Genomic DNA, 26,919 nt, shown 5'->3' with positions numbered 1-26,919 from the left:
GTGACCAGTGGGAAGGAGAGGTGGATAATGGTGTAAAGGGAAGGGATCAGACAAAGACGTGTATGAATGTCCCACAGACATGGACAACACTGTGGGAATTGATTGTGGGAGCAGAGGATGGGATGGGCAGAGGAGGGCAAAATGAGAAAAATTGAGACAACTATACTAGAATAAGAATAAAAAATGATTTAATTTAAAAACGCTACTAAGAAACATGTGTAACACCCCTAAAACTATAATTGAAGTTATAGTATATTGACATTCTTTTTTAAAGAAGCATAAGCCCTGGCTGGCATAGCTCAGTGGATTGAGTGCGAGCTGCGAAGAAAAGTGTCGCAGGTTCGGTTCCCAGTCAAGCCTGGGTTGCAGGCCATGACCCCAGCAACCGCACATTGATGTTTCTCTCTCTCCCTCTTTCTCCCTCCCTTACCTCTCTAAAAAATAAATAAATAAATCCTTTAAATAAATAAATAAATAAATAAAAGAAGCATAGTTGTCAGGAACAAAGTAGACAGGGGCTGTTCAGAACAATATAGAAAATGGACAAGCCAAAGAACTTATATGCACAACCCATGGACATGAACTAACCAGGGGTTGGTGGGGAGGGAAACTGGTGCAGGGACCTGTGGGTCCAGGTTGAGCAGAGGGGGAAAAGGCGGAAAAGTTGGGACAACTGTAATAGCATATTAAAAAAATACGTTTTTTGAAAAGAACAGCAAAAGGATGGGCTACTTTCAATGCATTGTCCAATTTCACAGATTGGGTAGGAAATTGATAGAAAAATACGCAAAGAATGTAAACAGAGTTCTTAAACAAGAATGGCTTTCTTCAGTGGGAAACTGGTGAAACATCAAGTGGTGGAATCACTTTACTGCTAACTATTGGGCATGAAGCTCTTCCTTAACAAGCTTGCAGAGCAGAAAGAGAAGCACAGCAGGATTATTGACTGTCAATGGCCCTTCCATGACATGGAAATAATTACCAGTGGTACAGACCATACACAATTGGACTATTATAGATTCATCCAGTGGTGGCCAGGGCCACATCCAGTTAACTCAGGAGAGCAGATTAGACTGAAGGCTTTCCAAATGCATAAGCATTTTTCATTTATTTTTAAAAGATTTTATTTATTTATTTAGAGAGAGGGGAAGAGAAGAAGAGAGGGAGAGAAACACCAAAGAGAGAAACATTGATTGGTTTCCTCTGTGATGTGCCCCAGCCGGGACTAAACCAACAGCCCAGGCATGTGCCCAGACCTGGGATTGAACCAGCAACCTTTCACTTGGCAGGGTGGCACCCAACCTCCTGAGTCACAGCACTTGGGGCCCAATCCCATATTTGTTGACTTTACATTGGTAGCATGAAATTGGCCATGGTAGGAATATTTACAACACAGAAAATTGCAAATTCTACAAATCAAAGATTTTCTAGTTTCATAGAGACAGTTCTGAAATACCGCCACACCGCTATATCCATTCCAAATATTTTCAAAACCAGCAGATTTATAAGAGTTCTTTTCAACTCTTACAAAGAGATACACTATCTAAGAGTTGTTTTCAACTGGGATGGAGTCAGAAGGAGTGCAAGGTTGTTCAAGAAGAGACACAGCTGTGTGTATTTTGAACAAGATCCCAGGAAGATCTCATGTTGTGCACATACATATCACGACTCTCACCCAAGCACCCCAAGAACCCTATTCTGTGCTTTCTTGTATTGGCAGATGGTCTGAAAATATGGAAATTTTGATGTCTTTCAACTTTCCTGAAACCATAGAATGAAAATGGAAACTTTATTAGAGGACACAGGGCTGTTCACTGGCTTTGGGAGGAAAGGCACAGAGGATCTGCTCACCTGAATTTTCGTCTCCTTGAGAAATCTCAGGTCCTCAAATTCCTGTGTCTGCCTGAGCAGTTCCTCGCACTCCTCATCCTGCAGAGACCCGAGGCTGGAATACATCTCGTCACAGGACTGCGGGGCCCCTGGTGTCTGAAAAGGCCAGGGTATGATTTTATTTAGATGAAAATCTAACCTTGATTTTTTGTTTTACATCTGGAGCAGAGTCAATGGGCACCTCTTGCCCCAACCACAAACTCCAACCTCTCCTCATTGGATATCAGCACACCTGTGAACATCCACACCAGTCTGGGTTCTCCTTCTCCAGTGTTCTCCTGAGGGCTCAGGCCTGGCCCGGGAGAAGCAAGTTCCCACAGAAGAGCAGAAAATTGACTGACTTACAGTGTTTGTCACAATCACTCCAAATGGAATCTTACCCGGTGTTTTTTCTCAGAAGTTAAAAAATGTATTAACAAACTGGTTATCCACCTACACAGAATTTGGTATCCATTTTGGCTCTTACACTTCAGTGAAATTAAAATTTAAGAGAACATGATTCAAGTTCAAAGAAAAGTACACTAATATAAAATTATGTTCTCATTTACCAAAACTCAGGATTTCCTAACTGAACATAAGAATTGACCTGTGATGAGGTAGTTTCTAAAAAAGTCAAAATTCAAAATCCTGCCTTAGTTTCAAATGCCTGGTCAGCCAGCACCTTGTGAGGGAAATGTGGAGTCAGGAAGTGTTAGATGAGCTCAGCAGTGAGGGTTGAGGAGCTGGGGCTGGAAGCATGAGGTCCATTTGGGGAAGCAGCACCTTATTTCCCCAAATCATCCCTGACCATGGAACATGGAATAGGTGTGAGAAACACTACGGGTTCATTTTCAAAAACCAGATTGTTCTGGATGTTAAGAGAACCCATAGGGGCAAAATACATTCTGAAGATATTTCTCCTTAAAACTTATCTCCTGTGACAGTGTTAGTCATACAGGTTTACATGCTAAGATACAGTCCAGGGATAAATTTAATAAAGTGTTTCTGAATAAATTCGATGATATATCCAGTAGAAAAGCAGGAACTTTGTGGTTTAAAGAGCTAGTTTCCAACCCCAGCACAACTCTGTCTCTTAATAGCTGTGTGACCTTGAGCAAGCTATGTGGCCTCCATGTCTTGACCTGTAAAGGGAGAATGTTAATAATACTTGAAAAAGGAAATTAATAAGCTCATGAGGTCCTACTTTGAGAGTGTTATGTTGTGTGATAGTTAGGACGGTTAAACTTAGTCTATCAGGTGTTCTGCACAGGAGCTGGAAATCAGTAGATATAGTCAATAAACGTTAGCTATTGTGTGTGACCTCCACAGGCCCCTCAGTCTCCCTGTGATGCAGCCAGCACTCAGCAAATTTGTGTTGAAAGAAAAATACATTCGTTTAAATTTTGTGTCATTTCTTATCCAGTGCAGAAAGCTCTTTGCATAAGGAAGAATAATATCTAGGAAGTTCTTGCGATATACCAGATAATGTTGAGTGCTCTGTGCTAATTTAACACTCTCAGTAACCCATCTTACAGAAAAGAAATCAAGCCATGGGAAGGTTCAGTAACTCCCTACTGTCACACAGCCAGTGTGGGATAGAGCAGAGATGCAGTCCCAGGCACTGGCCTCCAGAATCCGGCCTCACAGTACCTGAGCCCCCACAGTGGCAGAGGAAATAAAACTAGCACAAAACAAGTAAATGAATTTTGAGAACAGAGAAGCACATTTTCAACAAAGGAAATTTGAAAAGACTTTTCCACTAGGTACCTCTTCTAATGGAGAGTCAGGGAGGACAGAACTTTTCAGCTCATCCCAAAATACTTTTTTTTGTTGGTATATTTCCTCAGATAGCTCTTCTTTCCACTCCTCAAACATAGCTTTAGCGTCTCTTTCCCTCTGACAGGTGGTCTTTGCTTCCTACAAAGAACATCAAGAACAACAGAATCATTAATTCCTCATTATGGCAAACATTTACTGAGGAAATACTAGGGCCCCTTGTCATGCAAGTCACCATGGAGACCAAAGAACATTTGTCCCACAGTTCCCATGGTTTGCACTTGGAGTGGGCCCAGTTTGATCTGAACTTTCAAATCCTTTGAGGATAGAGATTGTGTTGTTTCTGTCTTTCAGGTCCTCAGAATGGACTGGGCCTGGCACAGTTGATGCTCAGTGAATACATGCTGAGAGACTGAATGGTGGATGAATAAAGGAAGGAATGAGTAAGACAATTTAGGTATTTTCATCTTACAAATATTTACTGAGAACTTCCTCTGGGCTGGATTCTGGAGCTTTCACAACAACACCCATGCTTTGTCCTCAAAAAGTTGAGAGTACAGAGTAAGAAGTTAACCTTCAGCTTGAATACCTTCCAAGGTGCTAACTAATGCAGGAAACTTCCACTCCCTGCTCTACTTTTGGCCAGAGGGGTCTGGCAAAATGATTCAAGTTTCCTTCCCAGATGACCTAAAATCATTTGTCACTTAGGGAAGGTGCCACCCTAGCTCTGACTCCCAGCTCAGAGAAACCACCAGAACTTGGCCCTGTGGGATTCATGTGCATCCCGGGTCTCCAGGTGGTCCATGACTGGGTCTCCTGCTGTCTCTTCTCCACGCCCACCTGCAGCTGCCTCTGCTTCTTCAACAGGGCTGTCAGCTCCTCTTGAGTTGATGTCAGCTGGGCTGCAGGTCTCGTACCACCTCCTCCATAGACTCTTCCTGCTTCTGTTTCTCTGTGGAGTCCATGCAAGCAGAGGATGACCAGTTTAGGAGGAAAAATCAGTGGAGTGTAGTCTCTCATCTATGTCACTAATCACACACCCTGGTCTCAGACCAGCTTTGCCACTTACTTTCTACATTGACCTTGGGCAAATGACTTTACCTCTCTGACCCCCACTTTCCCCCAGTGGAAGATGGACAAAATAATAGCACCTAACTCGTAGGGTTGCTGTGAGGATGAAACATGATCGTGCAAAGCACTGAGCATAGTGCCTGTCATGATGCTCAATAAATGTGGACTGTCACTGTCATTTAACAGAACTCCTTTGACAGTGCCCACTCAGAGAAATGGGAGTGCAAAGTTACTACAGAAACAGCCACAGAAGTAGTACACACACACTGACTATGAATAGAAAGAACATGTCCATGTGTCCTGACAGCAGTCAGAGAGGAGTGTGAAGTGATGGAAATAAGTGTAGTTGTAAGTCCACTTTTTTCATCAACAATGGCATTTAAACCAATACTTTTACATTTCAAGGGAAAGAAAGGCACCATGCACTTTGAGTGAACATTTTAGCCAAGGTTGGTTTAAGTATGTGCTGAAATTTTTTAAGTTAAAAAGAGATACAGAATGAATTATAAAAGAACATTCTATCTAAACCACATTCTGATAAAACAGTGGGGGTTCAGGGTTAATGAAAAAGACGCCAAGTGTACATTTGTTACTTCTTAAAGTGCATTTAGTAATTATTCAATAGATGGCACTGGTATTAAAACCCCAAGCCTTTCTTTGAAGAGTGAGATGGTGTTTCTTAGATTGGACTTTTTGGAAACATGCACTTTTTAGATGCAATATAAATTGATTTGGGTTAATAGGTGCCCTGAGGTGAGTGTAGAATAGGAGAGCTGAGAAGCCAATGAAAAGGTCCTGAACATTAATATAGCAGAGTTGCCTTAGGAACATGTTTTCCCTCTCCTTCCAGCATTTTCCCTCTCCTTCCATCTCCTTCAGGAGATGAGGAGGCATATGCACAAACATGTATGTACAAGAATATTCATCATCATGTGGTTTATAACAGAGAAATTTTGGAGTAACCCATATAAATTAGGAAATAATTCAATTGTGAATGAAATTATGGTAGCCATTTGATGAGATCCCATTCAGCCATTAAAAATCATGTTTACAAAGATCATTTAATTACATTGGAATACATAATATATACTTGATTGAAAATAAACAATAATCAATACTGCATATTGTGCAATTACATATGTAGGCAGAAAAAGAATAAGAGACAGTACATGAAAATATTAACTGCAGGTATATTGTCCATGATTTGTATTTTCTCTCTTCTACCTCCTCTATTTAAATTTTCTATATCTATGGTATTTTACTTGATTTCCTAATTGTGGTAAAATACATGGAACATAAAACTGACCATTCTAAACCATTTGTAGGCGGCACTAAATACTTTCATAACATTGGGCAACCATCCCCACCATCCACGCCCATAACTTTTCTCCTCTTGAAAAAAGAGGCTCTATAATGACTTAACAGTAATTTCTCATTCCCCTCCCACCAGGCCCTGACAACCACCATTCTACTCTGAGTCTATGAGTTTGATGACAATATGTACCTCATATAACTAAAATCATTACAGTATTTGTCCCTTTGTCACTGACTTGTTTCACTTAGCATCTCCTCAAGGCTCATCCATGTTGCAGTGTATGTGAGAATCTCCTTTCTCTTTAAGGCTGAATAATATTTCACTGTATATTTATATACACCACATTTTGTTGATCCATTCATCTTTCAAGGGACATTTGGCTTACTTCCATATCTTACATACTGCAAATAATGCTTCCATAAAGATGGGCATACAAATATTACTTAAAGAAATATTTTTATCAGAAACATATTAAGAAGTGCAAAATCTGTTTTTCTTTAGCAGCCTCCAATGCAGAACCAAGAAGAGTTACATAAGTAACAAATGCACAGTGACTAGGCCAATAGTGCTATTTTAAACCTCTAAGTTTATTCTTTGAAAAGGAAATTAGGATGAGGGAAAAATAAGAAACAGATTTATTATGGGATATTTTTATTTATATTTATATTTTCAAGTCTATATTTATGTCTTAACAATTATTTCTTATTAGACCTTAAAAAATAGTTATATAGTATGCAAAGATCTCCATGGGTAAAACACACAGCTTTGTCACTCACTTTGGAATTTGCAACAGTAAAATCAAAGTGATTATGTCATGATCAGATTATGTAATAATGAAGTCAAAGAAGGGGCCTGACTGCTCATTAAGCCCATGTAAGCTCATTCAGAGTTAGCATCACAGAACAGCAGGTTCACAGAAGGAGAGGAAGGAAGGACCTTTCTACTTCACTCAGTCTGACTGCCCCATTCATAGTGAAACACACTGAGACTCAGGGGGGAGGCATTGACCATAGTCACAGAACTGAAGGGGACAAAACTAAGACTGGAACCTACCTGTGTGACTCCCAGCTCTTTAGCTCTACACACATGGTCAGATGCAACCCTCCCAGCCCCAAGTAGGATCTCCAGGATGGATGGTGGGATCATCCCATCCTCCAGTGTATGATGAGGTTCTGAGGGAAGTTTAGATGATGTATGTGCCGCCACCCACAGTATTCCAGTCAAGGTCCTTCCACAGACCCAGGAGGACCACCTGGACTCACCGCCTTGTGCTGTGCCCTCATGCCTGTGTTGCAGGTGGCTCGAGAGATAGGAGGCACTCAGGAAGGTCTTCTCACACAGATGGCACTACACAGAGAGGAAGCAGTGGGAAGTGCAGGAGTAAGTCACCTGAGTCAGCCTGGGATTCTCCCTATGTCAAAACTCCCATTACCTTGGGATGCCCAGGCTGCTTCAGACACAAAAAAATTCATTTACTGAGTAAGGCAGTCATGTTAACCTGCCAGATATAAATATACATCCCTCTCTCTATATATAGATATGTATACATCTATATATATACTGAGCTTTAAACCACTATCAGTATGCTAGGGAACTGGGAACACTGACTAGCCACTTGATGATACTAAGAAATGATTGTTGGAATTTTATGGTGTGATGATGATAATTATGTTTATGTTTAAAAGTGGGGATCCTTGTCTTTTGGAGATATATACTGAAATATTCACAGATAAAATCATGTGACTATTACTCACCAATAACAGTTCAGGGGTGGAGAAATGTTTGTAGGGGAATAAATGCAACAACATTGGATGTGAGTTGGTAACTATTGGGCTGGGTAATGTGCAAACAAAAGTTCATTGTACTCCTTTCTCTATTGTTGTATATGTTTGAAATTTTCCATTACTAAAGGTTTCTAAAAGATACCAGTGTCCAGCTCCCACATGAGGGTTGATAACCACCACAGAAGGATAGCTAATAACAGCATCTCTGATTCGACCTCACTTTCCTCACGTTTTTCAGACACTGCCAATCTACCACATCATCCTTTCACTGTGAAACTTCAAACTACTTCCAACACTGCACTGTGGGCTGCCATTGCCAGCCAATACAGGAAGGGGACAGGTTATCCACACTCTTTACACAAGGGGAAATATGACAGAAATGACCAGTTGTCCCCAGTACCCATTTCCCATTTTCCTGAGCAATAGAAACCATGATTTTTAGCTGGTCATAAAGCTGATGAGAGCAAACACTGTGTGTCCTGTCCTCCCTTGCCAACAGGTGTGGCCATGGGACTAAATCTTGTCCAGTGACATGCAAGCAGAAGTGGTAAATACAATTTTCAGAAAGAGGCACGACATTCAAGAAAGAGACAGGACATTCCTCCCCCTGCCCCACCCTGCTGAATTGAATGTGGACTTGAAAGGTGGAATGTAGGCAGCTATCTTGGACCACGAGGCACAAGTCACATGATGAGGCTGGCAGTGAAACCCTTAAAGAACTGGGTCCTCAGTGGCTGTGTCATTCCATACCATCCCCAGAAATCTGCCCTCTAGACTGCATTCATAACAGGGAAGAATAGACTTAGATATGATTCATTCAACTACAATTTTAGGTTTGCAGTCACCCATAGTCAAATGTAAGCCCCCACACACACCTGGATTGAAAGACTTTGCCCTCTCTCGAGTTCTAAAATGACACAAATGAGTTTCTAGTTGTCAGGAACATGAGGTGGGTGGGGTGGGGCACAGTTTAGAAAGCATCTTAGTCGACATTTCAAGTCCTTCCCCTCATCACACCCTTACCTGCTTCCCCATTCCCACCTCAAGCAGTCCACTCAGAAGCCAGGCACCTGAAATTGGACAGCCGCCACTGCCTTCAGACTGAAATCCACTCTCTTCCACAACATATAAGGCCACTGTGACCTGGCTCTGCTCTCCTCTCCTGCCACACCTCTCACCAGTCTCCTGCCCAAACCCACCTCGTGCAGTCCACAGTCATTACCCTGAGCACCCTTCTCACACTGGCGCCTTGGATACCTCTGCCCCCATAACATTCTTTCACAAAATTGTGCTCAACATTCAAGGTTTGTTTAAACACCACCTCAGGAAGACTCTTCCTCTCCCACCTCTGTGCTCCCACAGCTCCTCAGCCATCTCTCTTAACATTTTCTCCATCTACAAAGGACACAAAGGACATCTGTTCATTTCTGAGAGTACACTAGCCATACCCTCTTCCTCTGATAAGAGCACCCAGCTTTCTTCAGAGGAGTTACCCTTCCCTTACTCTCAAGCCATGAGCTTCAGTCCACCCCAGCTCCATGAAACAGGTGACTGAGACCAAAGCCAATCAGAACCCTGCATTCTCAGGGTTCAGTGACTGGTTGAGGCACTGAGACAGTGAACTACTTAGCTGGGGTGCTGGGAACAACTTTGGCTGTCTGGCACAGCAGCCTTAAATCCTGAAAAATGAGAAGTTGGCGTTACTGTGGCCCGACTTGCTACCACAGGGTCAGGATCTTTCTCACAGTGGAAGGAAGAATCTACCCTGAGGAAGAATTGCCAAGAGCTTCAGAGAAACAAACGAGATTCTAGTGCCATCATTTTCTGGGACAAAGCCACTCCTTTGTGACACCATAACCCTGGATTTTTCAGTTAAATCAACCAACAAGTTCCGTCTTGGCCTAACCAAGATTAGATTGTTCTTTGTCACTCACTACTGAAAGGGTTCTGACCTTTATGTCATAATTAACAATACATCAATTATACCAGTTACCACTCTGTTGAAATGATTCCTTCTGCTCCACCTGCCCTCCAACTATGAATTCCTTGAAAATCTGAACCAGCACAACTTAGGACTATATCCTCAGTATCTGGCTCCAGGCCTGGTCAACATGACAGTTTATTACAGGGCCAATGACCCCACACCACACTTTCTAAGAAAATATAGGCAAAAGCTGAAATTCCACTCTGGCTCATGAACTGTCACTTGGTTAAATAATGGAGATCCTTTTCCAGAACAGGCCTCACTCTACCAGTCCCTTGACACACACTCATCTCTCTGCAACACGCTCCCCCCACACCATACATACACCCTTACACAGCACTCTCTACATGCACACACAAAGCTCTCATGTACACACACATACATGTAAACTCACACTAACCACACATACACACACCCTTAGACACACTTATACCCTGACCCATTCACACAACCACAAATATATCTTTTTAAATATATTTTATTGATTTTGCTATTACAGTTGTCCCATTTTCTCCCCTTCACTCCCCTCCACCCTGAATACTCTCTCCCACCCATATCCCCCCCTTTAGTCATGTCCATGTGTCATACTTGTAATTTCTTTAGCTTCTACATTTCCCATACTATTCTTACTCTACCCCTATCTATTTTCAACCTACATTCTATGCTACTTATTCTCTGTACCTTTTCCCCCTCTCTCCTCCTCTCACTCCCCTGTTGCTAACCCTCCATGTGATCTCCATTTCTGTGGTTCTGTTCCTGTTCTAGTTGTTTGCTTAGTTTCTTTTGGTTTTGCTTTAGGTGTGGTTGTTAATAATTGTGAGTTTGCTGCCCTTTTACTATACATGTTTTTTCTTTATCTTCTTTTCTTAGATAAATTCCTTTAACATTTCACAAAATAAGGGCTTGGTGATGATGAACTCCTTTAACTTGACCTTATCTGAGAAGCACTTTATCTGCCCTTCCATTCTAAATGAGAGGTTTGCTGGATAGAGCAATCTGGGATGTAGGTCCTGGCCTTTCATGACTTGGAATATTTCTTTCCAGCCCCTTCTTGCCTGTAAGGTCTCCTTTGAGAAATCAGCTGACAGTCTGATGGGAGCTCCTATGTAGGTTACTGTCCCCTTATCTCTTGCTGCTTCTAGGATTCTCTCCTTCATTTTTACCTTGGGTAATGTAATTATGATGTGCCTTGGTGTGTTTCTTTTTGGGTCCAACTTCTTTGGGGCTCTCTGAGCTTCCTGGATTTCTTGGAAGTCTATTTCCTTTGCCAGCGTGGGGAAGTTCTCCTTTATTATTTGTTCAAATATGTGCTCTATCTGTTGCTTTTCCTCTTCCCCTTCTGGTACCCATATAATTCAGATGTTGGAATGTTTAGAGATGTCCTAGAGGTTCCTAAGCTTCTCCTCATTTTTCTGAATTCTTATTTCTTCATTCTTTCCTGCTTGGTTGTTTTTTTCTTCCTTCTGGTCCACTCTATTGTTTTGAGTCCCAGTTTCCTTCCCTTCACTATTGGTTCTCTGTGCATCTTCCTTCATCTCTTTTATGGTAACCTGCATTTTTTCATGTAATTTGCACCCAAAATCAACCAATTCCATGAGCTTCCTGATCACCAGTGTTTTGAACTGTACGTCTGACCGATTGGCTAGTTCTTGGTCGCTCGAAAGGATGAGTCCTGGGGGACTGATCTGTTCTTCTGTTGGAGACATGTCTCCCTCTCTCTCTCCTTTTTTTTTTTTTCCCTGGTCTGGTGCTCTTGTTATGGTGAGGGGCAGAGCCTTAGGTGTTCACCTGGGCTGGGCACTCCAGGCACTAGATTGTGACTGTGACATTGTATTTGGGGGAGGGGGCGGGAGGAAATGGTGGTAGCTCCGTTCTCCTGGGATCTCAGTCCCTTATCTGGGATCCTGGGTTGTGCGTTCTGCCCTGGTCCACAATGCTGCCTCACTGGGTCCGCCAGCCACTGCTTGCATACTCAGGGTCCACCGCTTCGTCCCGGAAGGCTTATGCACTCTTGGTTGCCTTAGGCGCCCAGTTCTCCCCACTCTCTTCGCACTGCAGCCCGCGCCCGCTCCTCCTCTCAGCTCCTCCTACCGGTCTGGATGAACAGGTCTACTTCAACTTCTTGGCTGTCCCACTTCCATTCAGATAAATTCTCTATCAGTTCTGGGTGTTATTCTAACTCTAAATTGTTGTTGTTCTAATCTTGGCTGTGCGTGGAGGTACAGTGCATCCGCCTATGCTTCCATCTTGCTGGAAGTCCATATATCTTTATATGGACACTTCTACATACTCACAAGCACATATCACACACCATGCACTTCACACACATACCATACAGAAAGGTACCCTACAAATATCCACATACACACATCAGATATATTTACACCTTCCATGAGAGCACACACACACCCTTCACATATTCAAACATGCTTTAGACACAACCTCTCCAGAAGCACACTCTATGCACATACATCCTTCATACACACATCTGACACACCTGAATGCTCTACACAATCACACAGTAGATGTAACCTAACCAGATGTTCAGGCCCTCTGGCCCTGAGCAGCATCTCTAAAATCTGCTCCTAACCAAGGACTATGGCCCATAGCAGCTTCACAGCCCAGGGGATGGTGTTGCCCAGGTGACCCAGTGCCTGGGCACCCAGGCCTCCCACCCTCCTTGCCCTGTTGATATTCCTCACCATATAGTAGCTCTGGCCACCTGACCATCGGAGAAGCTGCTGCAAGTCTTTGATCATCTGGCGTTGCCGGTGCCTCTCCTCTCGCAAACCCCTGAGCTCTTCAGCCTGGCTGTCCAGCTGCTGCTGACTCTGTGACTGCTGCCTCAGGCTGGCTTGCAGGTGCAGCTCCAGCAGGGTAACTCTGGTCATCAGGAAGTCCTGGCAGTGCATCAGGTACTCAATGGAGAGCTGAGCTAGGCGCAGCACATTAAGCAGCCCCTGGTCCAAAGGCTGCAAACAGTGGCTACATTCCTCCCCATCCAAGGTGCAGAAGGTGATGTCAGTGAGGTTCTCCTGCAGGGTGGCCACATCCAGCTCTCGTATCACACGGTCCACATCCAGGACACTCATGTGCCTCCAGTCCATGCTCCCATTGCGAGGCTGGAACCTGAAGGGAGGGATTGTGTAGGCCCCGAAGATGGAATGATGGGGCCCCTGAACAATGGTAGCAAGAAACTGCATGGTCAGGGAAGCCCTGGGATGACCCCCTTGGGAGGGTGCCACCAAGGGCACTGTAGCCAGCAAAGGAGCTGAGGTAGGACCTGAAAAACAAGAAGAGAGTCCAAGTTAGGAAAGGTGCATGGGCTGCATGTACCACACACCTGGCCACCAAGAGCCTGAGTGGGGTGAGGTGAAGGATCTGAACAATGGCTGCAGTGTGCATGCTACGCACTGACATGGCCAGAGCCGTGGAAAGCAAGGGTATGGATTTTATAGTCACTCTGCTGTGGAGTCAGATCCTCAGCCTTGGGCAAGTCCCTTCACATCTTCAAGGCTTCTAGGTCTATTTGGACTTCTGGGGTCACTTTGTATGTTTGTGGTTAGGAATGAGGCAGGTGAAGCACATAGTCTAGTGCCTGGCATTACTAGCTCCTCAGTGAATCTCCCATGCCCAATACCACTGCCAGAGTTCTTTTTTTTTGTGGGGGGAGGGAAGCTGTCAGTTGTATAAGTTGGTCCTCTGCAACCTTCCAGGGACCTCAGGATAAAGTCCTACAACTTGCTATGAGTGGCAGAGCTACCTGAGGTACCACACTCCCCAACTCCCGCCCCACTTCTTCTCTAATCACTAGATCACAGTGGACAGGGCCAGGCTACATTTCCCAGTTTGCCTGGCTGTAAGGTGTGATCACATGACTATGTTTAGTCTAGGGGGATGTAAGTGAGATGGTGTCCACCACTGCCCAGGGAAGGAGGGAGGGGGACTTAAGACAGTGACCATGTCTCTGCACTCAGACTGAACTCAATCCACAATGGCTGTTTTTTCTCACACCTAATGTTTTCCTGAAAAGAGCTCCAGTTTTTTGTCAAAGACTCAGATCCTAATCTCCACTTTCTAGGTAGACATACAGATTGTTCTCTCTCTTTGAAAAGTAATTTGGTAAGAGCAGCACAGATTTTTAACTCAACATTTTCTTACAGAAAAACACATACAAGTGTGTAAAGGTGCTTGTGGAAAAGTTGGCACTGCAGTGTTGTTTGTAATAACAAAGTATAAGAAGTAGTATAGGAAAGCAAACTAGAAAGCGCGATAGAGGACACAGCTGTATCTCTATACAATGAAACACAATGCATCTCCTGATGAGAATAATGCAGCTTCACATGTACTGATAGGGAATAATGGGATTATGTACATATGTGTGTGCACGTGCATATACATGTATGCAATTCTCTTTAAATGATACAAGAATATCATTATATTTAATAACTTACGAAATAGATATGTATGTCTCATATATCTATATATGATTTTATAGAGATGCATTTGAATAGGTATAGCTATGATAATAGTGGGAAGAGGTAAATACAAATATGAAATGAGGATAAAAAAATGAACAGAAGGGTGGTCCATAGATAGGTTATCAGTAAATACTTACACAGATAACAGATACATAGACAGGCCTTGCACACACAATGATGATTATATATATGTATATGTGAATGTTTCATATTTGCCATTATTACATAATAAAATTCTATAAAATATATGAATTTATGATATATGATATTTCATAAGCATAGATACCTTCAAGAAAAATAGACCTATCATTATCTCTGGGCATGAGAATGGAAGTTAGAGGACCTTTGTTTTTCACTTTCTATGTCCCCATACTATTTAAAGTTCTATGCACCATAATCTGTTCCTTTTATAATTTTTAAGGAAAAAAACATAATTTCTTCCCTTGTGGAACTTACAATCTGGAGTAAGGAGAAGTACATATGATTATACTTAAGTTCTTTCTAGATCATAGGATTCAGAATTTTAAGTGCAATAGAAAGACAAGAGAAAGGTCACTGAGGAAGGAGAAAGGCCTTGAAGAAATGGTGGTGGTGAGTTTGCAAAGATGGGCAGGTCCTCCAGGAAAATTCCCCACCTGCCTGAGCCTCTGTCTTTTTTTAGGAAAGGGGGTTAGAGCCCTGCCATGCAGACCCCCAGGGTGCTGTGGGAACTGAGGACAGGCAAAGGGAATGAACTCAGTGCTAACAGCAGCTGCACTGCAGCCACTACCAGCCTTTGTGCCACATACCAGCTTGAAATACAAACCTACAAACAGCTTTTGCTACTCCCATTTTACAGACAAAGCAATTGATTTCTGGAGAGCTAAGTGGTTTGTCCCAGGTAGCAAGACCAGAATGGAAGAAAGTTGGAGGTACATCTGCTTCTAACACTTGTGAACTCTGAAACACCCAACATGATTTTTCAAATCATTTCTTCTAAAAATTTGATTTGATCAGATCATCACTCCTTATCCCTCAAAGTCATTCATCCACTCCCTCCCCTGCATTTATAGCGTGCCTTCTTGGGCCAATCCTTGTCTGGGAGACTGCCCTCACGATGCCACTGGCCCACCTTTTCCATTTTGGCTCCCGTGCTTCCTTCTCAGACAGTCTTTCCCAAAGCACACTCAAAAAGCAAAGCCCCTCAGCCACAAGCACCTCCACTATAGCCATGAGGAGAAGACTGGCACATTTCTACTTAACATCTTATATTATTTGAAAAAAAAAGAAAAAGAAAGAAAGGCAAGGCAAGGCAAGAGAGCAAAACAGAAGTGGGCGAGATGACACCATGTTCAGCTCAAGCTACCACCATGTCACCAGAACCTCAGAGACAACAGTCACAACAAGCTGCACCTGGAGCAACAGCAGGTCACCCTGCATGCTCATGCTGTGGACCAGGGTAACAGGACACCTGCTTTCTGTCCTCCTTCAGACTGGGAAACTCACCACAGAACTCACTATTCACCTGATTAAGCTTTATTCTTCAGATGTTTGCTCAGTTTTCTCTGTAACAGTAAGGCCTGGAACATTCCATCATCAGGTCTCTCCCCTCCCCTCCCACCTTGCTCCTTCCAGCCTCTTTCTTAAACAGTTACTACCCTTTCACTCCTCCTTTAAGACTCAGTGTCCCAATGTCCCTGTCATAGTCTTCTCTTCACCCACACCCATCTCTCCCTGCACTGTCCCTCTGGGGATGAGCTCACATTACCCACAGCTTCAGCTACCATAGGCCTGCTCTAAGTACTCAGACACTCCCAAATCGATTTCTTGCTGGTCAGCCTGTCTCTTGGGACCATGACAACAAACCTTCTCTTTTTTTTTAAATTTTATTTTAATCATTGTTCAAGTACAGTTTTCTCCCACTTACTCCCATTCCAGCCCACCCACCCAACCCTCCCCTCTTCCCCCCCTTACCCCCCACTCCTAGTTTTTGTCCATGTGTCCTCCAAATTTGTTCCTATAAACCCTACCCATTGCCCCGTGAAATTCCCTCTCCTTTCCCCTCTGGTCACTGTCAGTCTGCCCCCTATTTCAGTGTCTTTGGTTATATTTTGCTTGTTTCTTTGTTTTACAACAAACCTTCCAATACTGACTATACCACAAAATGCAAATCCAAATTCTACCAGGCCCAGGAAGGGAGCATTAAATGCAGAAAACATGCCAGGTGTAAGACAAAGCACAGCACAAATTTGATGATAAATGGCAACTGACTCTCCATTTTGATGTCCAAAGTACAATTAAGCACAAGATTCAGCTGGGACCTGGTGAGAAATACAGATCTCCAGACTTATTAATTCAGAAGCACTGCAGTAGGGAGTGTTGGGACAGGGAGGGCTAGGCACTGTGGCAAAAAGGAAGGGCATGCCCTGTTTCAAGGAGCCATCCACCACTGACCTTCATCCACATGGGAATGGATTTGATGGGTTGCTCATGGGCCAGTTCCAAATTCCTTAAGGAGACATTCACACATTGCTTGGAACTCTTTCCAGACACCTTCCTAGCTGCATCTCCCACTTAACATATTAATTGCTGTCTACCTTTTTTTTCCAGGAACTCATATTTCTTATCAAAATCATATTCAATGTCAACAAGTGCTTCAGAATTAATAAGTCTGGAGACCTGTATTTCTCACCAGGTCCCAGCTGAATCTGGTGCTGCTGGTCCAGGGACCACACTAGGAGAATGGCTGCCTGGTTGTATCTTGGACATGAAGATGGACAATCAGTTGCCATTTATTGCCAAGCTTATACTGTGCTTTCTCTTTTACCTGGCCTTTTCCTGCATTTAATGCCACTTTCCTGAGCCTGGTAGAACAAGATGCCACAACTCCCAAAAACATTGCACACGTTGCAATCTCAATGCAAAGAGTGAAACTCCAGTCATGGACAAAGTAATTCAAATTACGCCAGCAAACAACTGAATTTTAGAAATATCTTCATACATCCACCAACAAATTAAAATGGTTGCCAAAAAACATAGCAAGTCAGAGGTCTGGTATTGATTTTAACAGGGCAACCACTTAGGCATTTCTATCACATTGAACATCAGTCACTCAGCCACTCAGCTTCATCCCATTCATCATCCACCAGGCTGGTTCAGCCACCCCTGGTGACTCAAACTTAACCACATGGCATCCCTTGGACTTCCCATTCTCCATCTTGATGTCAGCATATAACACATGGCCACGTTCATTCAATTTGTCTTTTAGCATCTTCCATGCACAATCAAATGGGAGACTTCTCACAAACATTTGGCAGGCCTTCCTGGCCACCCCAGGAGAATAGCCCTCTGCTCCACCAAAGGAACCTGTGAATCTTTCTCCAAAGTTGCATTGCTCCATCTCGATGGCATGGTCAAAGCTGCCAATACCAGCACTAACAATGGCCAGGCCCATGCAGTCAATGCCAGCATTCAGGACCAGACCTATGGTTGGAACCCTGCACTCCAAGCTATTTGCACTCACATGCTACAGGTCCATGCACTCCAGGTCATTGGGATTGGCTCCCATGTGTTCCAGGCCCATGGATTGAAGGTTGTTGGCTTTCATGGGTTCCAGGCCCATGCACTCCCAGGTTGTCGGTATCCACCTGCTCCAAGCTGGTGGCCATGTGATCCAACACAGGACTCATGTGCTTCATGATCAAGCACATGTACCCATGGTCTGGGTGGCCCTCAAGGTTGATGGAGGAGCCATGTGCTCAATGCCAGAGACCATGTGGTCCATGTCTAGGTCCATGCACTGCATCTCAGAGCCCATGTGATCCATGCCATACCCCAGGCCTGTGCCCATGCCCTCCATACTGGCACCCCAATGCAATTAATGCCAGGCCCAATCTCCTCCTTCCTTTGCAATGATCTCTCCTGTCTTCAGTGCATGACTTAGGATTCCGTTTATGCCGCCCATGTTCATCCCAGATACAAAGTGAACCAGGTTTTCCATACCACCACCAAGGGTCCCTCCATGCCTCCTCTTTTATTTATTCAAAATTCTATGCTTTCCATCCCCATTCCTGCAGGCCCTGTGCTTCCCATGTCAATGCCTTGATTCAGGTGATTGGCATCAACAGGCCACCTTCCTCATCCTAACTACCAAGTCCGTGGGAAGTTGCTGTGCACGGTAGGAAGGAAAAAGTCTCCCTTTGGTAAGGCCCTCTTATCCATTTCATGTGCATTGGTCTATCAAAATAGCACTTGGTCATTAAAAATACATTTTGCTTGCACAGTTTCAGTGGACTGTTCACAAGTAACAATGTGTATTCCATGACTTTCTCCACCTTTATCCTTAGAATGTCTGCCAGAACCACCACACGAGCCATACTAAAAACTTTCTTCACATTTACCAGCCAACTTCATAACCCACATTTGCTGCACACACTGTGCTTCCACGCCCTCCAGCCTTCTGCACTGCTCTCCTGGCATATTCATCCTCAGGATCTTCTTTGATTTTCAGTCGTCTTCCACTCAGACTAGGCTTCTTCAGCATTTTGACAGCTTCTTTCATGCTCTCTTCCATCTTGAATCCAACAACCGCCTGTCCCCCTGACGTTCCTTCAGCGGCCATTAAGAGCTCCACGTACGTTACCGCACCAACCGCTTCTCTGACCAGGTCTTTGGGTGACTGACATCTCACATCAAAAGGTATGTTTGCAATGAAGGCTCTGTGTCTTTAGGTTGGGTTGGCATGTGACTCAAGCCAATGCCACCGCTTTCTTGTTTTTTCCCTTTCTCCTCTTATCTTGAGCAGGAGGTCGCTGTTTGGCGTTTCCCGCAAAAGCCCCTTTCACGCAGGCGCACTGTGTGCGCCGCTCTCCGCCTCCATTTTGAGTCCGTCCCTGCCCCCTCGGTGGCGCTCGGACCCCTGCCGCCGTTTTCTCCCGGCCTGGGCTTTGTGTCGCTGCCTGGACTTCCTTACCTCTGGGCTGTTCATTCATAGGCACTGTTTTTAAACAGCTTATAAAGAATGTCATGTCATTTCTCAGCAGCCATGGAAGACAGAGATTGTGTCTGAGGCACACAGAAGGACGAAGCTTGCCCCAGGGGCAGAAGGCAGGACCCAAACCCAGGCAGCCTGGTCACAGACTCTGAGCTCCTGGCCACTCTGCGATGCTGCCTCTTGGTGTAGCTGGCCCTCTCCACATCCTTCTGCCCCCACTGAAGGTGAGTGCATGCTTCAAGGTCTTCCTGCTACGTGATCGCCACCATAAGTCCCTCCCAGGCCCACTGTCAGAAATTCCTGCTGCGACCCGGTCTCCCAGAGCACACAGCATGCTGTCCTTGGGTGGCCCTCATCACATCCTGGTCTGTGCTGAGGTGGCTGTGCCGGGTCCCTCATCCATCCCATCAACAAAGGGTCCTGAGCCCTGACAAGTGCCAGATACCGTGATTGATACTCAGGGTTTGAGGGGACCTAAGCAACAGGCCCAGCCACTGTTAACAGAAAGAGTTAGCAGTCCTAGATCTGTGAGGTCCACTCACAGATAGACAGCTTTACAGGTATTATCCCATTTAATTCTCACAGCAACCAAGGACACTGATGAAGAAACTGAGAGACAGACAAAGAAGGCAGATGACTTTCCCACACTCTCACCACTAGTAAGCGATGGTGTCTGTCTCCAGAGTTTGTTCTCCAGGAAGATGGAAAAATACACAGAAATTGCTGCACAGAGTGGTGTCAGAGTAGGAGCTAGGACAGGGTGCTGTGGAAGAACCAAAGGCCACCCACAGCAGGTATTTCTGTCTCATTTCTCCCTCTGCCTCACCCCCAACTCCTCCATCTGTGAGGCCACAGGGCTGAGCCTTGGCTTATTCACATCTTTTGGACTCCAGTCCCTGGCATATTACCTGTAGCCCAGATTGCTATTAAACTAAAAAAAAATGTCAAAACTTTAGATTATCTGCCTCAAAATTCTGTATTCTTGGGGTCTTGGGGAAGTGAGGCTATGGACTAGCAAGAAGTAGGAGAAAGAATAAGAATGAAGTAGTAATACTTAATTTGGACCCCTCAGAGTCAAAGGCTATTCACACTTAGTAAAGTGATTGATTTGTTGGCCATCTGGGTCCATGGCTTAATCCTACTGGCCACTAATGAAAGCTCAGGAGCCCTTGTGGGTGGGTTCAGACTCACCAGTGGGAAGCTACAGTGCCCACACTCACTGTCGAGATAAGAGCACAGGGTTGTAGCTTGCCCCCGGAGCAGACCTAAATCCCTCACGTTGACCCTCTGAGCCCACTCTCTGAAACTGGTGGTGGCAGCCCCACTCCCACTTATACAGCATTCTGCAGCAGTGGTCCTAGTTCATGAGGTTTTACAAACCCCAAAAGTATCACTCTTGTCTTCCACTGAAATCCCAAGAGTCTAATTCTCAGTTGCTTAGGACAACTGACCTCAAAAGGTGAGCAAAACTGTGAGGACTGAGGAATTTTATGATTACAACAGCCATCATTTATTACATATCTATGTGCCAGGCACTGTGGCAGCCTTTCAGAGCTCTACTTCTAGCCATCCGATGGCCTTGTAGGAAGCTGTCAGTTGCTTCAACTGAAAAGTGTAAAAACTGAGACTCAGAAAGCTAAGGGCTCTCCTCTAAATCACTGAACTACTAAGTAAGAAATCCAGTCTTCAAGTTCTGTTGGACTCTGAAGCTTTTGGAGTATGCCAAACTACCTCCCAATGATGGTGGCGATGATCCATAAATTATTTCTCATTATGGAAATTACAGTACCTGAAGCTTCTTCACCAGAATGCAAGGACTGAAAGTTTACAGTGAATCGCAATACAGTAAGTGCTGGAGACCTTCAATTCTCCCTGGATCTGCACAGACTCAACTTCACAGTTGAGTCCAGAAGACAAAGTGAAATAAGAATGTTACTGGTTACCTGGAAACCACATTCCCTGTGGGGGAGGGGATGGAACCCTTAGTTTCTCCACAGGAAATGAGCAGGGGACTGCTTGTCCCACATGTGGGAACAGGAACTCAGGCAGAAATGACTGTCATTAAAAAATCTGAAACTTTGTTAACCATCTGTCCATGTGTTTGATGGGTCCCAAGAAACATCCCAATCCCAGGTCAATGTCATCAATTAGTGAGACCCAAAAGAATGGTATTTATGCTAGCATTTCTGAACTCCCTGCCTTGTTCAAGAGGGTTTCTGCCACGGGAAATCCACAGCCAAGGAAGGGAGCCCTGGCTTCGCAGGTTGCCAGTGAGGGGGGTTCACCACCACACAAGGCAGCAATCCCTCTGGGAAACAATTCCTAGGGTCCATGTAGTTCTTAGGAAACCTGTCCACCAACTTCTATAAAACGGACCAAAGAGCTGATTGTTAAATGAAATTCTGGCTGATTCTTAAATATCAATCTGTAGCCCTCAGGGGCATCTGGAGCTGCTAATGTTTAGCTTCTAGCCACTGGTGGCACGAATTACTGGAACTGGACACATGCTCCCCAGCTGTGCCCACCCAGAGCCTAATTCCTGGCAGTTTTCCTCAACTGCTTGGCTCACCCAACTGTTTCCAGAACTCAGAGAGTGGGCGGAGTTCCCCATAGTACTGGCTTCCCAGCTCACCCTGGCCCAGCCTCTGAGCTCACTGAGCTGTGCTCAACAGCTCAAGAGCACCCAATAGCTTCCTACTGCCCCAGGCCATTGCCAGAATCCATGGGGCTCTACCTGGCTGCTCCAGGTGGGGAAGCTTCCCCAGCCTGGAAACCACCTACTCTCCAGGGCAGAAACAGAGCCAGATGCCACCTCACTCCTGCCAATGGAAGAGGGACCAGAGAACCTCTCAGCATCAGTAGCTGGAGGCCTGAGGTGTCCGAGGAATCCCCTCTCCCCAGGCAGGCATCCCACACCTCTATGAGGAGAAGTGGAGCCTCTCCCCTCATTGCTCTGGGATGAGCTATTTTTAGATCCAATAGGAGGGGAAAGGAGGGAATGACTGGTTTAATCCCTCAGGAAAATCCAGGATCCATGTGAATGGCGCAAAAGCAGGGGGACCTGCAGACTCTTGGGCAGACATCCCAGGCCACCAGCCCTAACCTAAAGGGACCTTCCTGGTTTCTGATCTGGCCCCACTCTAGTCTTTTGGGTGAGCCCCAGGCTTGGTCAGATGTCAATTACACCCCTCCCCCAACCTGCTGGCCTGTCCTGTGCATCCAGCTGTGAAGCCCAGGATCAAAGAGCTCTGTCTTTCCAATATCAGTCCTTGATCCCATCCCATAGCCAGCCTTGGCCTTACTGAGACTCCCCTTTCTCCCACCTGAGCTTCAATCTGCCAAGCTCTGTATCTTGGGGCAGCCAAAGCAAAATCCTGTGGGAACACATGTTGGCAAGGGTGCAGAGACATTGGAAGCCCGTGCATTGCCAATGGGAGTAAAAGCTGGTACAGCTGCTGTGGAAAAGAGAATGGTGCTTCCTCAAAAAATTAAACATAGCATTGCCATAGGATCCAGCAGGTCCCTTTCTGGCTGAGTATTCTAAAACATTGAAAGCATAAAGACTGGCATTTGCACATACAAGCTTATAACAATTATTCACAATAGCCAAAAGGTGAAAGCAACCCAAGTGTCCATGGACATATGAATGGAGTAGAAAATATGGTATGTACACACAAAAATATTACTTAGCTTTAAAAAGGAATGGAATTCTGATGCATGTTACATGAACCTTGAAAATATTATGCTAAGTGAAATGAGCCAGGCACAAAGGGACACATATAACACGATTTCGCTTATACATCATCCCTAAAGTAGTCACGTCCATAGAGATATTCTAGAAACTACAAGAGTGGTTACGAGGGCTCAGAGGGGGTGGGTAGCGAGTGGGGAGTTAGTGTTTTTCACAGAATTTCACTGGGGATGATGGAAAAGTTGTAGAGGCAGATAATGGTGCTTGTACAACATTGTGAATATACTTAATGCCACTGAATTACACAATTTAAAATGACAAGCATTATGGTGTGTACATTTTATCAGAATTAAAAAAAATTTTTAAAGAGGTGGCAAAGGTACCAGGACCAAGTGTGAAGGTCTATGTGCATCTTCCCTGATGGGGCACCTTGTTCCTCCTATTTTCAGGGTCAGGGCATGATTTTCTCTCCAGGGACTCCTCCTGCTCACTGCAGGGGAAGGAAGAGCCTGTGCTCTGGAGTCAAAGATTCAATTACATTCCACATTCCCAAGCTGTGTAACCCTGGGAAAGTCACTTAGCATCTCTCTAAAGTGGGAAAAATAAACTCTACTGAGCCAATTTCCATGGATTGTACAGTTCCTACAAATATAAAACCATGGAGGAAGAATTTTTTTAAGTCCTAAAAGTGCTAAAACCTCAGAGAGGAAAAGATAAAGTAGAGAACTTTAAAAAATCAATATGTATGCTATCTGAAAAATTGGCAAAAATGTTTGCATTCGTGTATGTTTTCATTCACTAATGAATTCCTTTAATATTTAACACAGGCCTGCTTACTATGTGTGAAGCTTTGTGATAGCTGCTGAAGATACACGTGAACAAAGACAAAAATGTCTACTGGGAGGAGACAGACAATAAACAAAGGAACATATGATATGTTGGGTGTTCACAAGGATTCTGAAGGAGAAAAGCTGGTGAGGGGGCTTTGAAGTGGGCAGGGGGGATGACAGTCATACTTGGGTTCCAGTAGGAGCTGGAAGGTGAACTGTGCTGACACCTCTGAGGAGGTTCTGGATACAGAGAATGGCTAGTGTGAGGGCCCTGAGGCAGGAGTGGGAGGAGGGCACTGTGGCCAAGGCAGACTAGTGAGGGCAGAGGGGTGGATGAGATCAGAGAGGCCAGGGGTAGAGAAGGGGGGTAGACTATGTGGGCTGGGTACAGACTAAACTGATTTGGGAGATTTGGAGGAAAGCAGGGATATGATCTGAATTAGTCTTCAAAGGGCCCCCACTGGATGCTCTGTGGAAAAAGACAGGGTTGGGGTTGGGAGGTGGCAAAGACAGAAGCAAAGAGGCAAGTGAAGATACTGTTGAAATAATCCAGCAAGAGCTGAGGGTGAAGGAGGACAATAGTGGAGGAGGTGAGAGAAGGGGTCAGGTCCTGCACACGTGGCAAAGAGCAAGCTGTCAGATTTCGATGGACTGGATGTAGGGTGAGAAAGACTGGATGACTGCTACTGCTACAAGGTGAGCAACACAGAAAATACTGTTTAAAGAATAAAAATACTCATAATGATTGACAGTGTTCCCAAATGAATGTTAAACTCTGAATGCAGGAAAACAAAACAGGTTTCTCTAAATTGAATTATGTGGATTAAAAGTTTAGACAGCAACTCTTGGCTTTGTGAAGCAATATGGTGGTTACCAGAGGGAAAGGGGTGAGGGGTGGAGGGCGCCTGCTATATGGTGATGGAAGACAGTTTGACTGTAGGTGGTGGGCACATCATGCAATGCACAGACCTAGTGTCAGAGCAATGTACACTGGAAACCCCTTTACCAATGCCACCCCAATACATTTAATTGTTTTTAAAGCCAAATGAAAGAATTTAAGACTTTGCAGAAATCTTCACAAGGATTGCTCACATCACCATATTGCATACAGTTGCTGAAGACACTATACATAAGAGTGAAAATTTATCAAAAACTGTCCTAAGTTTTTTGTGATCTACACAAATGATTAAAGATTGGTATTATAATTATTCCCATTTTTCAAGTGAAAAACTAAAAGAATGAAGAAATTCAGTAATTTGTCCAAAGTAAGACAGGCAGAAGTAGACTTTGCCTGTCAACTTCAAACCCAGTTGACCCAGGCAATCTGGCTCCAGATGTCTACTCATTTAAACAAAATGGTTTTGATAGAAATTGTGTTAGTAAAGTGGTGATGGTTAGGGAACTGACCCAGAGACATAGAAGCTGGCCTGATGTGGGCATTGGACTGATATTGGCCTAAAACCAAAGAGCTGCCCCCAGGGTGAGCACCAGACAGGGCATTAGGGTTCTGGTTCCTCACCCTGTCCCTCCCCCACAGGACTCAACCCTGGGCATCCTCAGGGGCTACACTTGCCAAATCAGTGCAGCACACCTGGTGCTCACCAGCAGCTGATGACACATTGGGCCACCTGAAACAGCTGGCCCCCAGCTGTTCTGAGGTGGCCTCTCTGGGTCAGCACATGCCACACCCAGCCCCTCCCCCAAAGGCAGTGATGTAGTGCCCAGCAGGACTGGATGGGGCAGACACTTTAAAGCTGTGTCCCAAGGCCCATCTTGTCCCTAACACCCAACATAGCAAAGTTGAGGCACAGCTCAGAGAAACCCAAAGTGTATTTCACGAAACATTAGTTCCAAGAAAATATTTGCATCATCCTGAAAGAGGGTGTATGCTCAAATAAGTTTTAAAAGAATGCTGGTATGAATCAAATCAAAGTCTCTTTGGTTCAGATCTACACAGAGACTTTAAGTTCCTCATGTGTACGATTAGTTTGTGAGAAATGAATAGTGTGTAGTGTGTAATGTCTCCCAACGCAATTTGAGCAGAGGTTTGTTTTCCCAAGAAGCAAGCAGTTTGGGTAAGCTTAGTTGAGCCTGGGTGGGGAGGAAGCAGGTCCCTGAGCCAGCAGACTGTCTGATCTTGTACAGTCCTGGAGCGCCCTCTAGCAGCCAGAGGACTGTGGGTCCTCTTCAGAGAAATGTTTAATTGAGATATTATTTTCCTATTATGTTGTATTACTAAGGTGGTGATTACAAAATTCCTGAGAGTTCCAGCAGTTTCTTGAATATATCTAAATATACTCAATCTCATATAGCTGCACTCCACCTGATCCTTTATGAGTTTTCTGTTTACATGATTTTCAAGTGAAATACTGCCTGGTTTCCCCTTCAGGTGCAAAGAAGTTTAACATGGATGAGTTTACAACTGACAGTAGAAAAGATATAGAAACTCATTCACCTAAGAATAGTCTCAGATGTAACCCAGATACTAAGGTAGAAAGCTAGACGCAAAAGTCAGCAGGCTAAAGGTGAGTGTAACTTAAGTCTCTCTTGATTACTTGCATCAGGACTCAACACCATGGAAAGAAGACCAGGCAAGAGTTGTAGGATCTGGGTTCTAGTCCTACCTCTGACACTGAGTCTTTACCCTCAGTTCACCCATCTATCAAATGAGTAGGTTGGACTCATTTTCTGTGGTTCCTCCCTACACGGGGACTCTGAGATTCTGTGAACACTTACTTGAGTGTACCATGGAAACAATGGTGTGTCTTCAAACAGCCTTTTCATATCCAAAAGGAAGAGGAAACATTGTCTATTGTTGAGAGGAGGGAAAAGGCTGGGGAGATGGAGTTTGGAGGCATCTGCAGGGAATGACTGAGACCCTTCATAAAGAACACCACCAGCTGCTCAGGATAAACCTTGGCAGCCGACTCCACACCACAGGAGACCAGCGGGGGAGGCTCTGTTCTCTCAGAGGTCTCTAGGAACAAAATGCTGGGCCCCTGGCCCAGGTGGGCTCCCAGCCCCTGCTGGGACTTGTTGGGGGCCAGGCAGGAGAAGAGGCAGCTGCACTTCAGGGTGAGCTGATAGAGGAAGCCCCAGGAAAGCAGCAGGATGGCCAACAGGAGGAGCTGGAGCTCCTTCAGCAT

General features: G+C 44.7%; 1 protein-coding gene and 1 pseudogene across 1 annotated transcript; both read right to left on the bottom strand.

Moving 5' to 3' along the window:
• Positions 1-1,752: 1,752 nt before the first annotated feature.
• On the bottom strand, positions 1,753-15,705 carry LOC123814317 (zinc finger protein DZIP1L-like). The gene is given in 9 exon segments (XM_045832017.1): positions 1,753-1,761; positions 1,852-1,986; positions 3,637-3,786; positions 4,486-4,550; positions 4,553-4,597; positions 7,309-7,378; positions 12,502-13,007; positions 13,010-13,082; positions 15,637-15,705. Coding segments are annotated over 9 exon segments (1,122 nt in total).
• Positions 15,706-17,338: 1,633 nt separating this feature from the next.
• LOC123814316 lies at positions 17,339-26,919 on the bottom strand (annotated as a pseudogene).

The sequence above is a fragment of the Phyllostomus hastatus genome, unplaced genomic scaffold (genome assembly GCF_019186645.2).
Source record: "Phyllostomus hastatus isolate PE091 unplaced genomic scaffold, TTU_PhHast_1.1 phas_contig_16, whole genome shotgun sequence".
Taxonomy (NCBI): Eukaryota; Metazoa; Chordata; class Mammalia; order Chiroptera; family Phyllostomidae; genus Phyllostomus; species Phyllostomus hastatus.
Note: the sequence above shows the minus strand (reverse complement) of the source record. Positions and strands in the feature narration are given on the sequence as shown.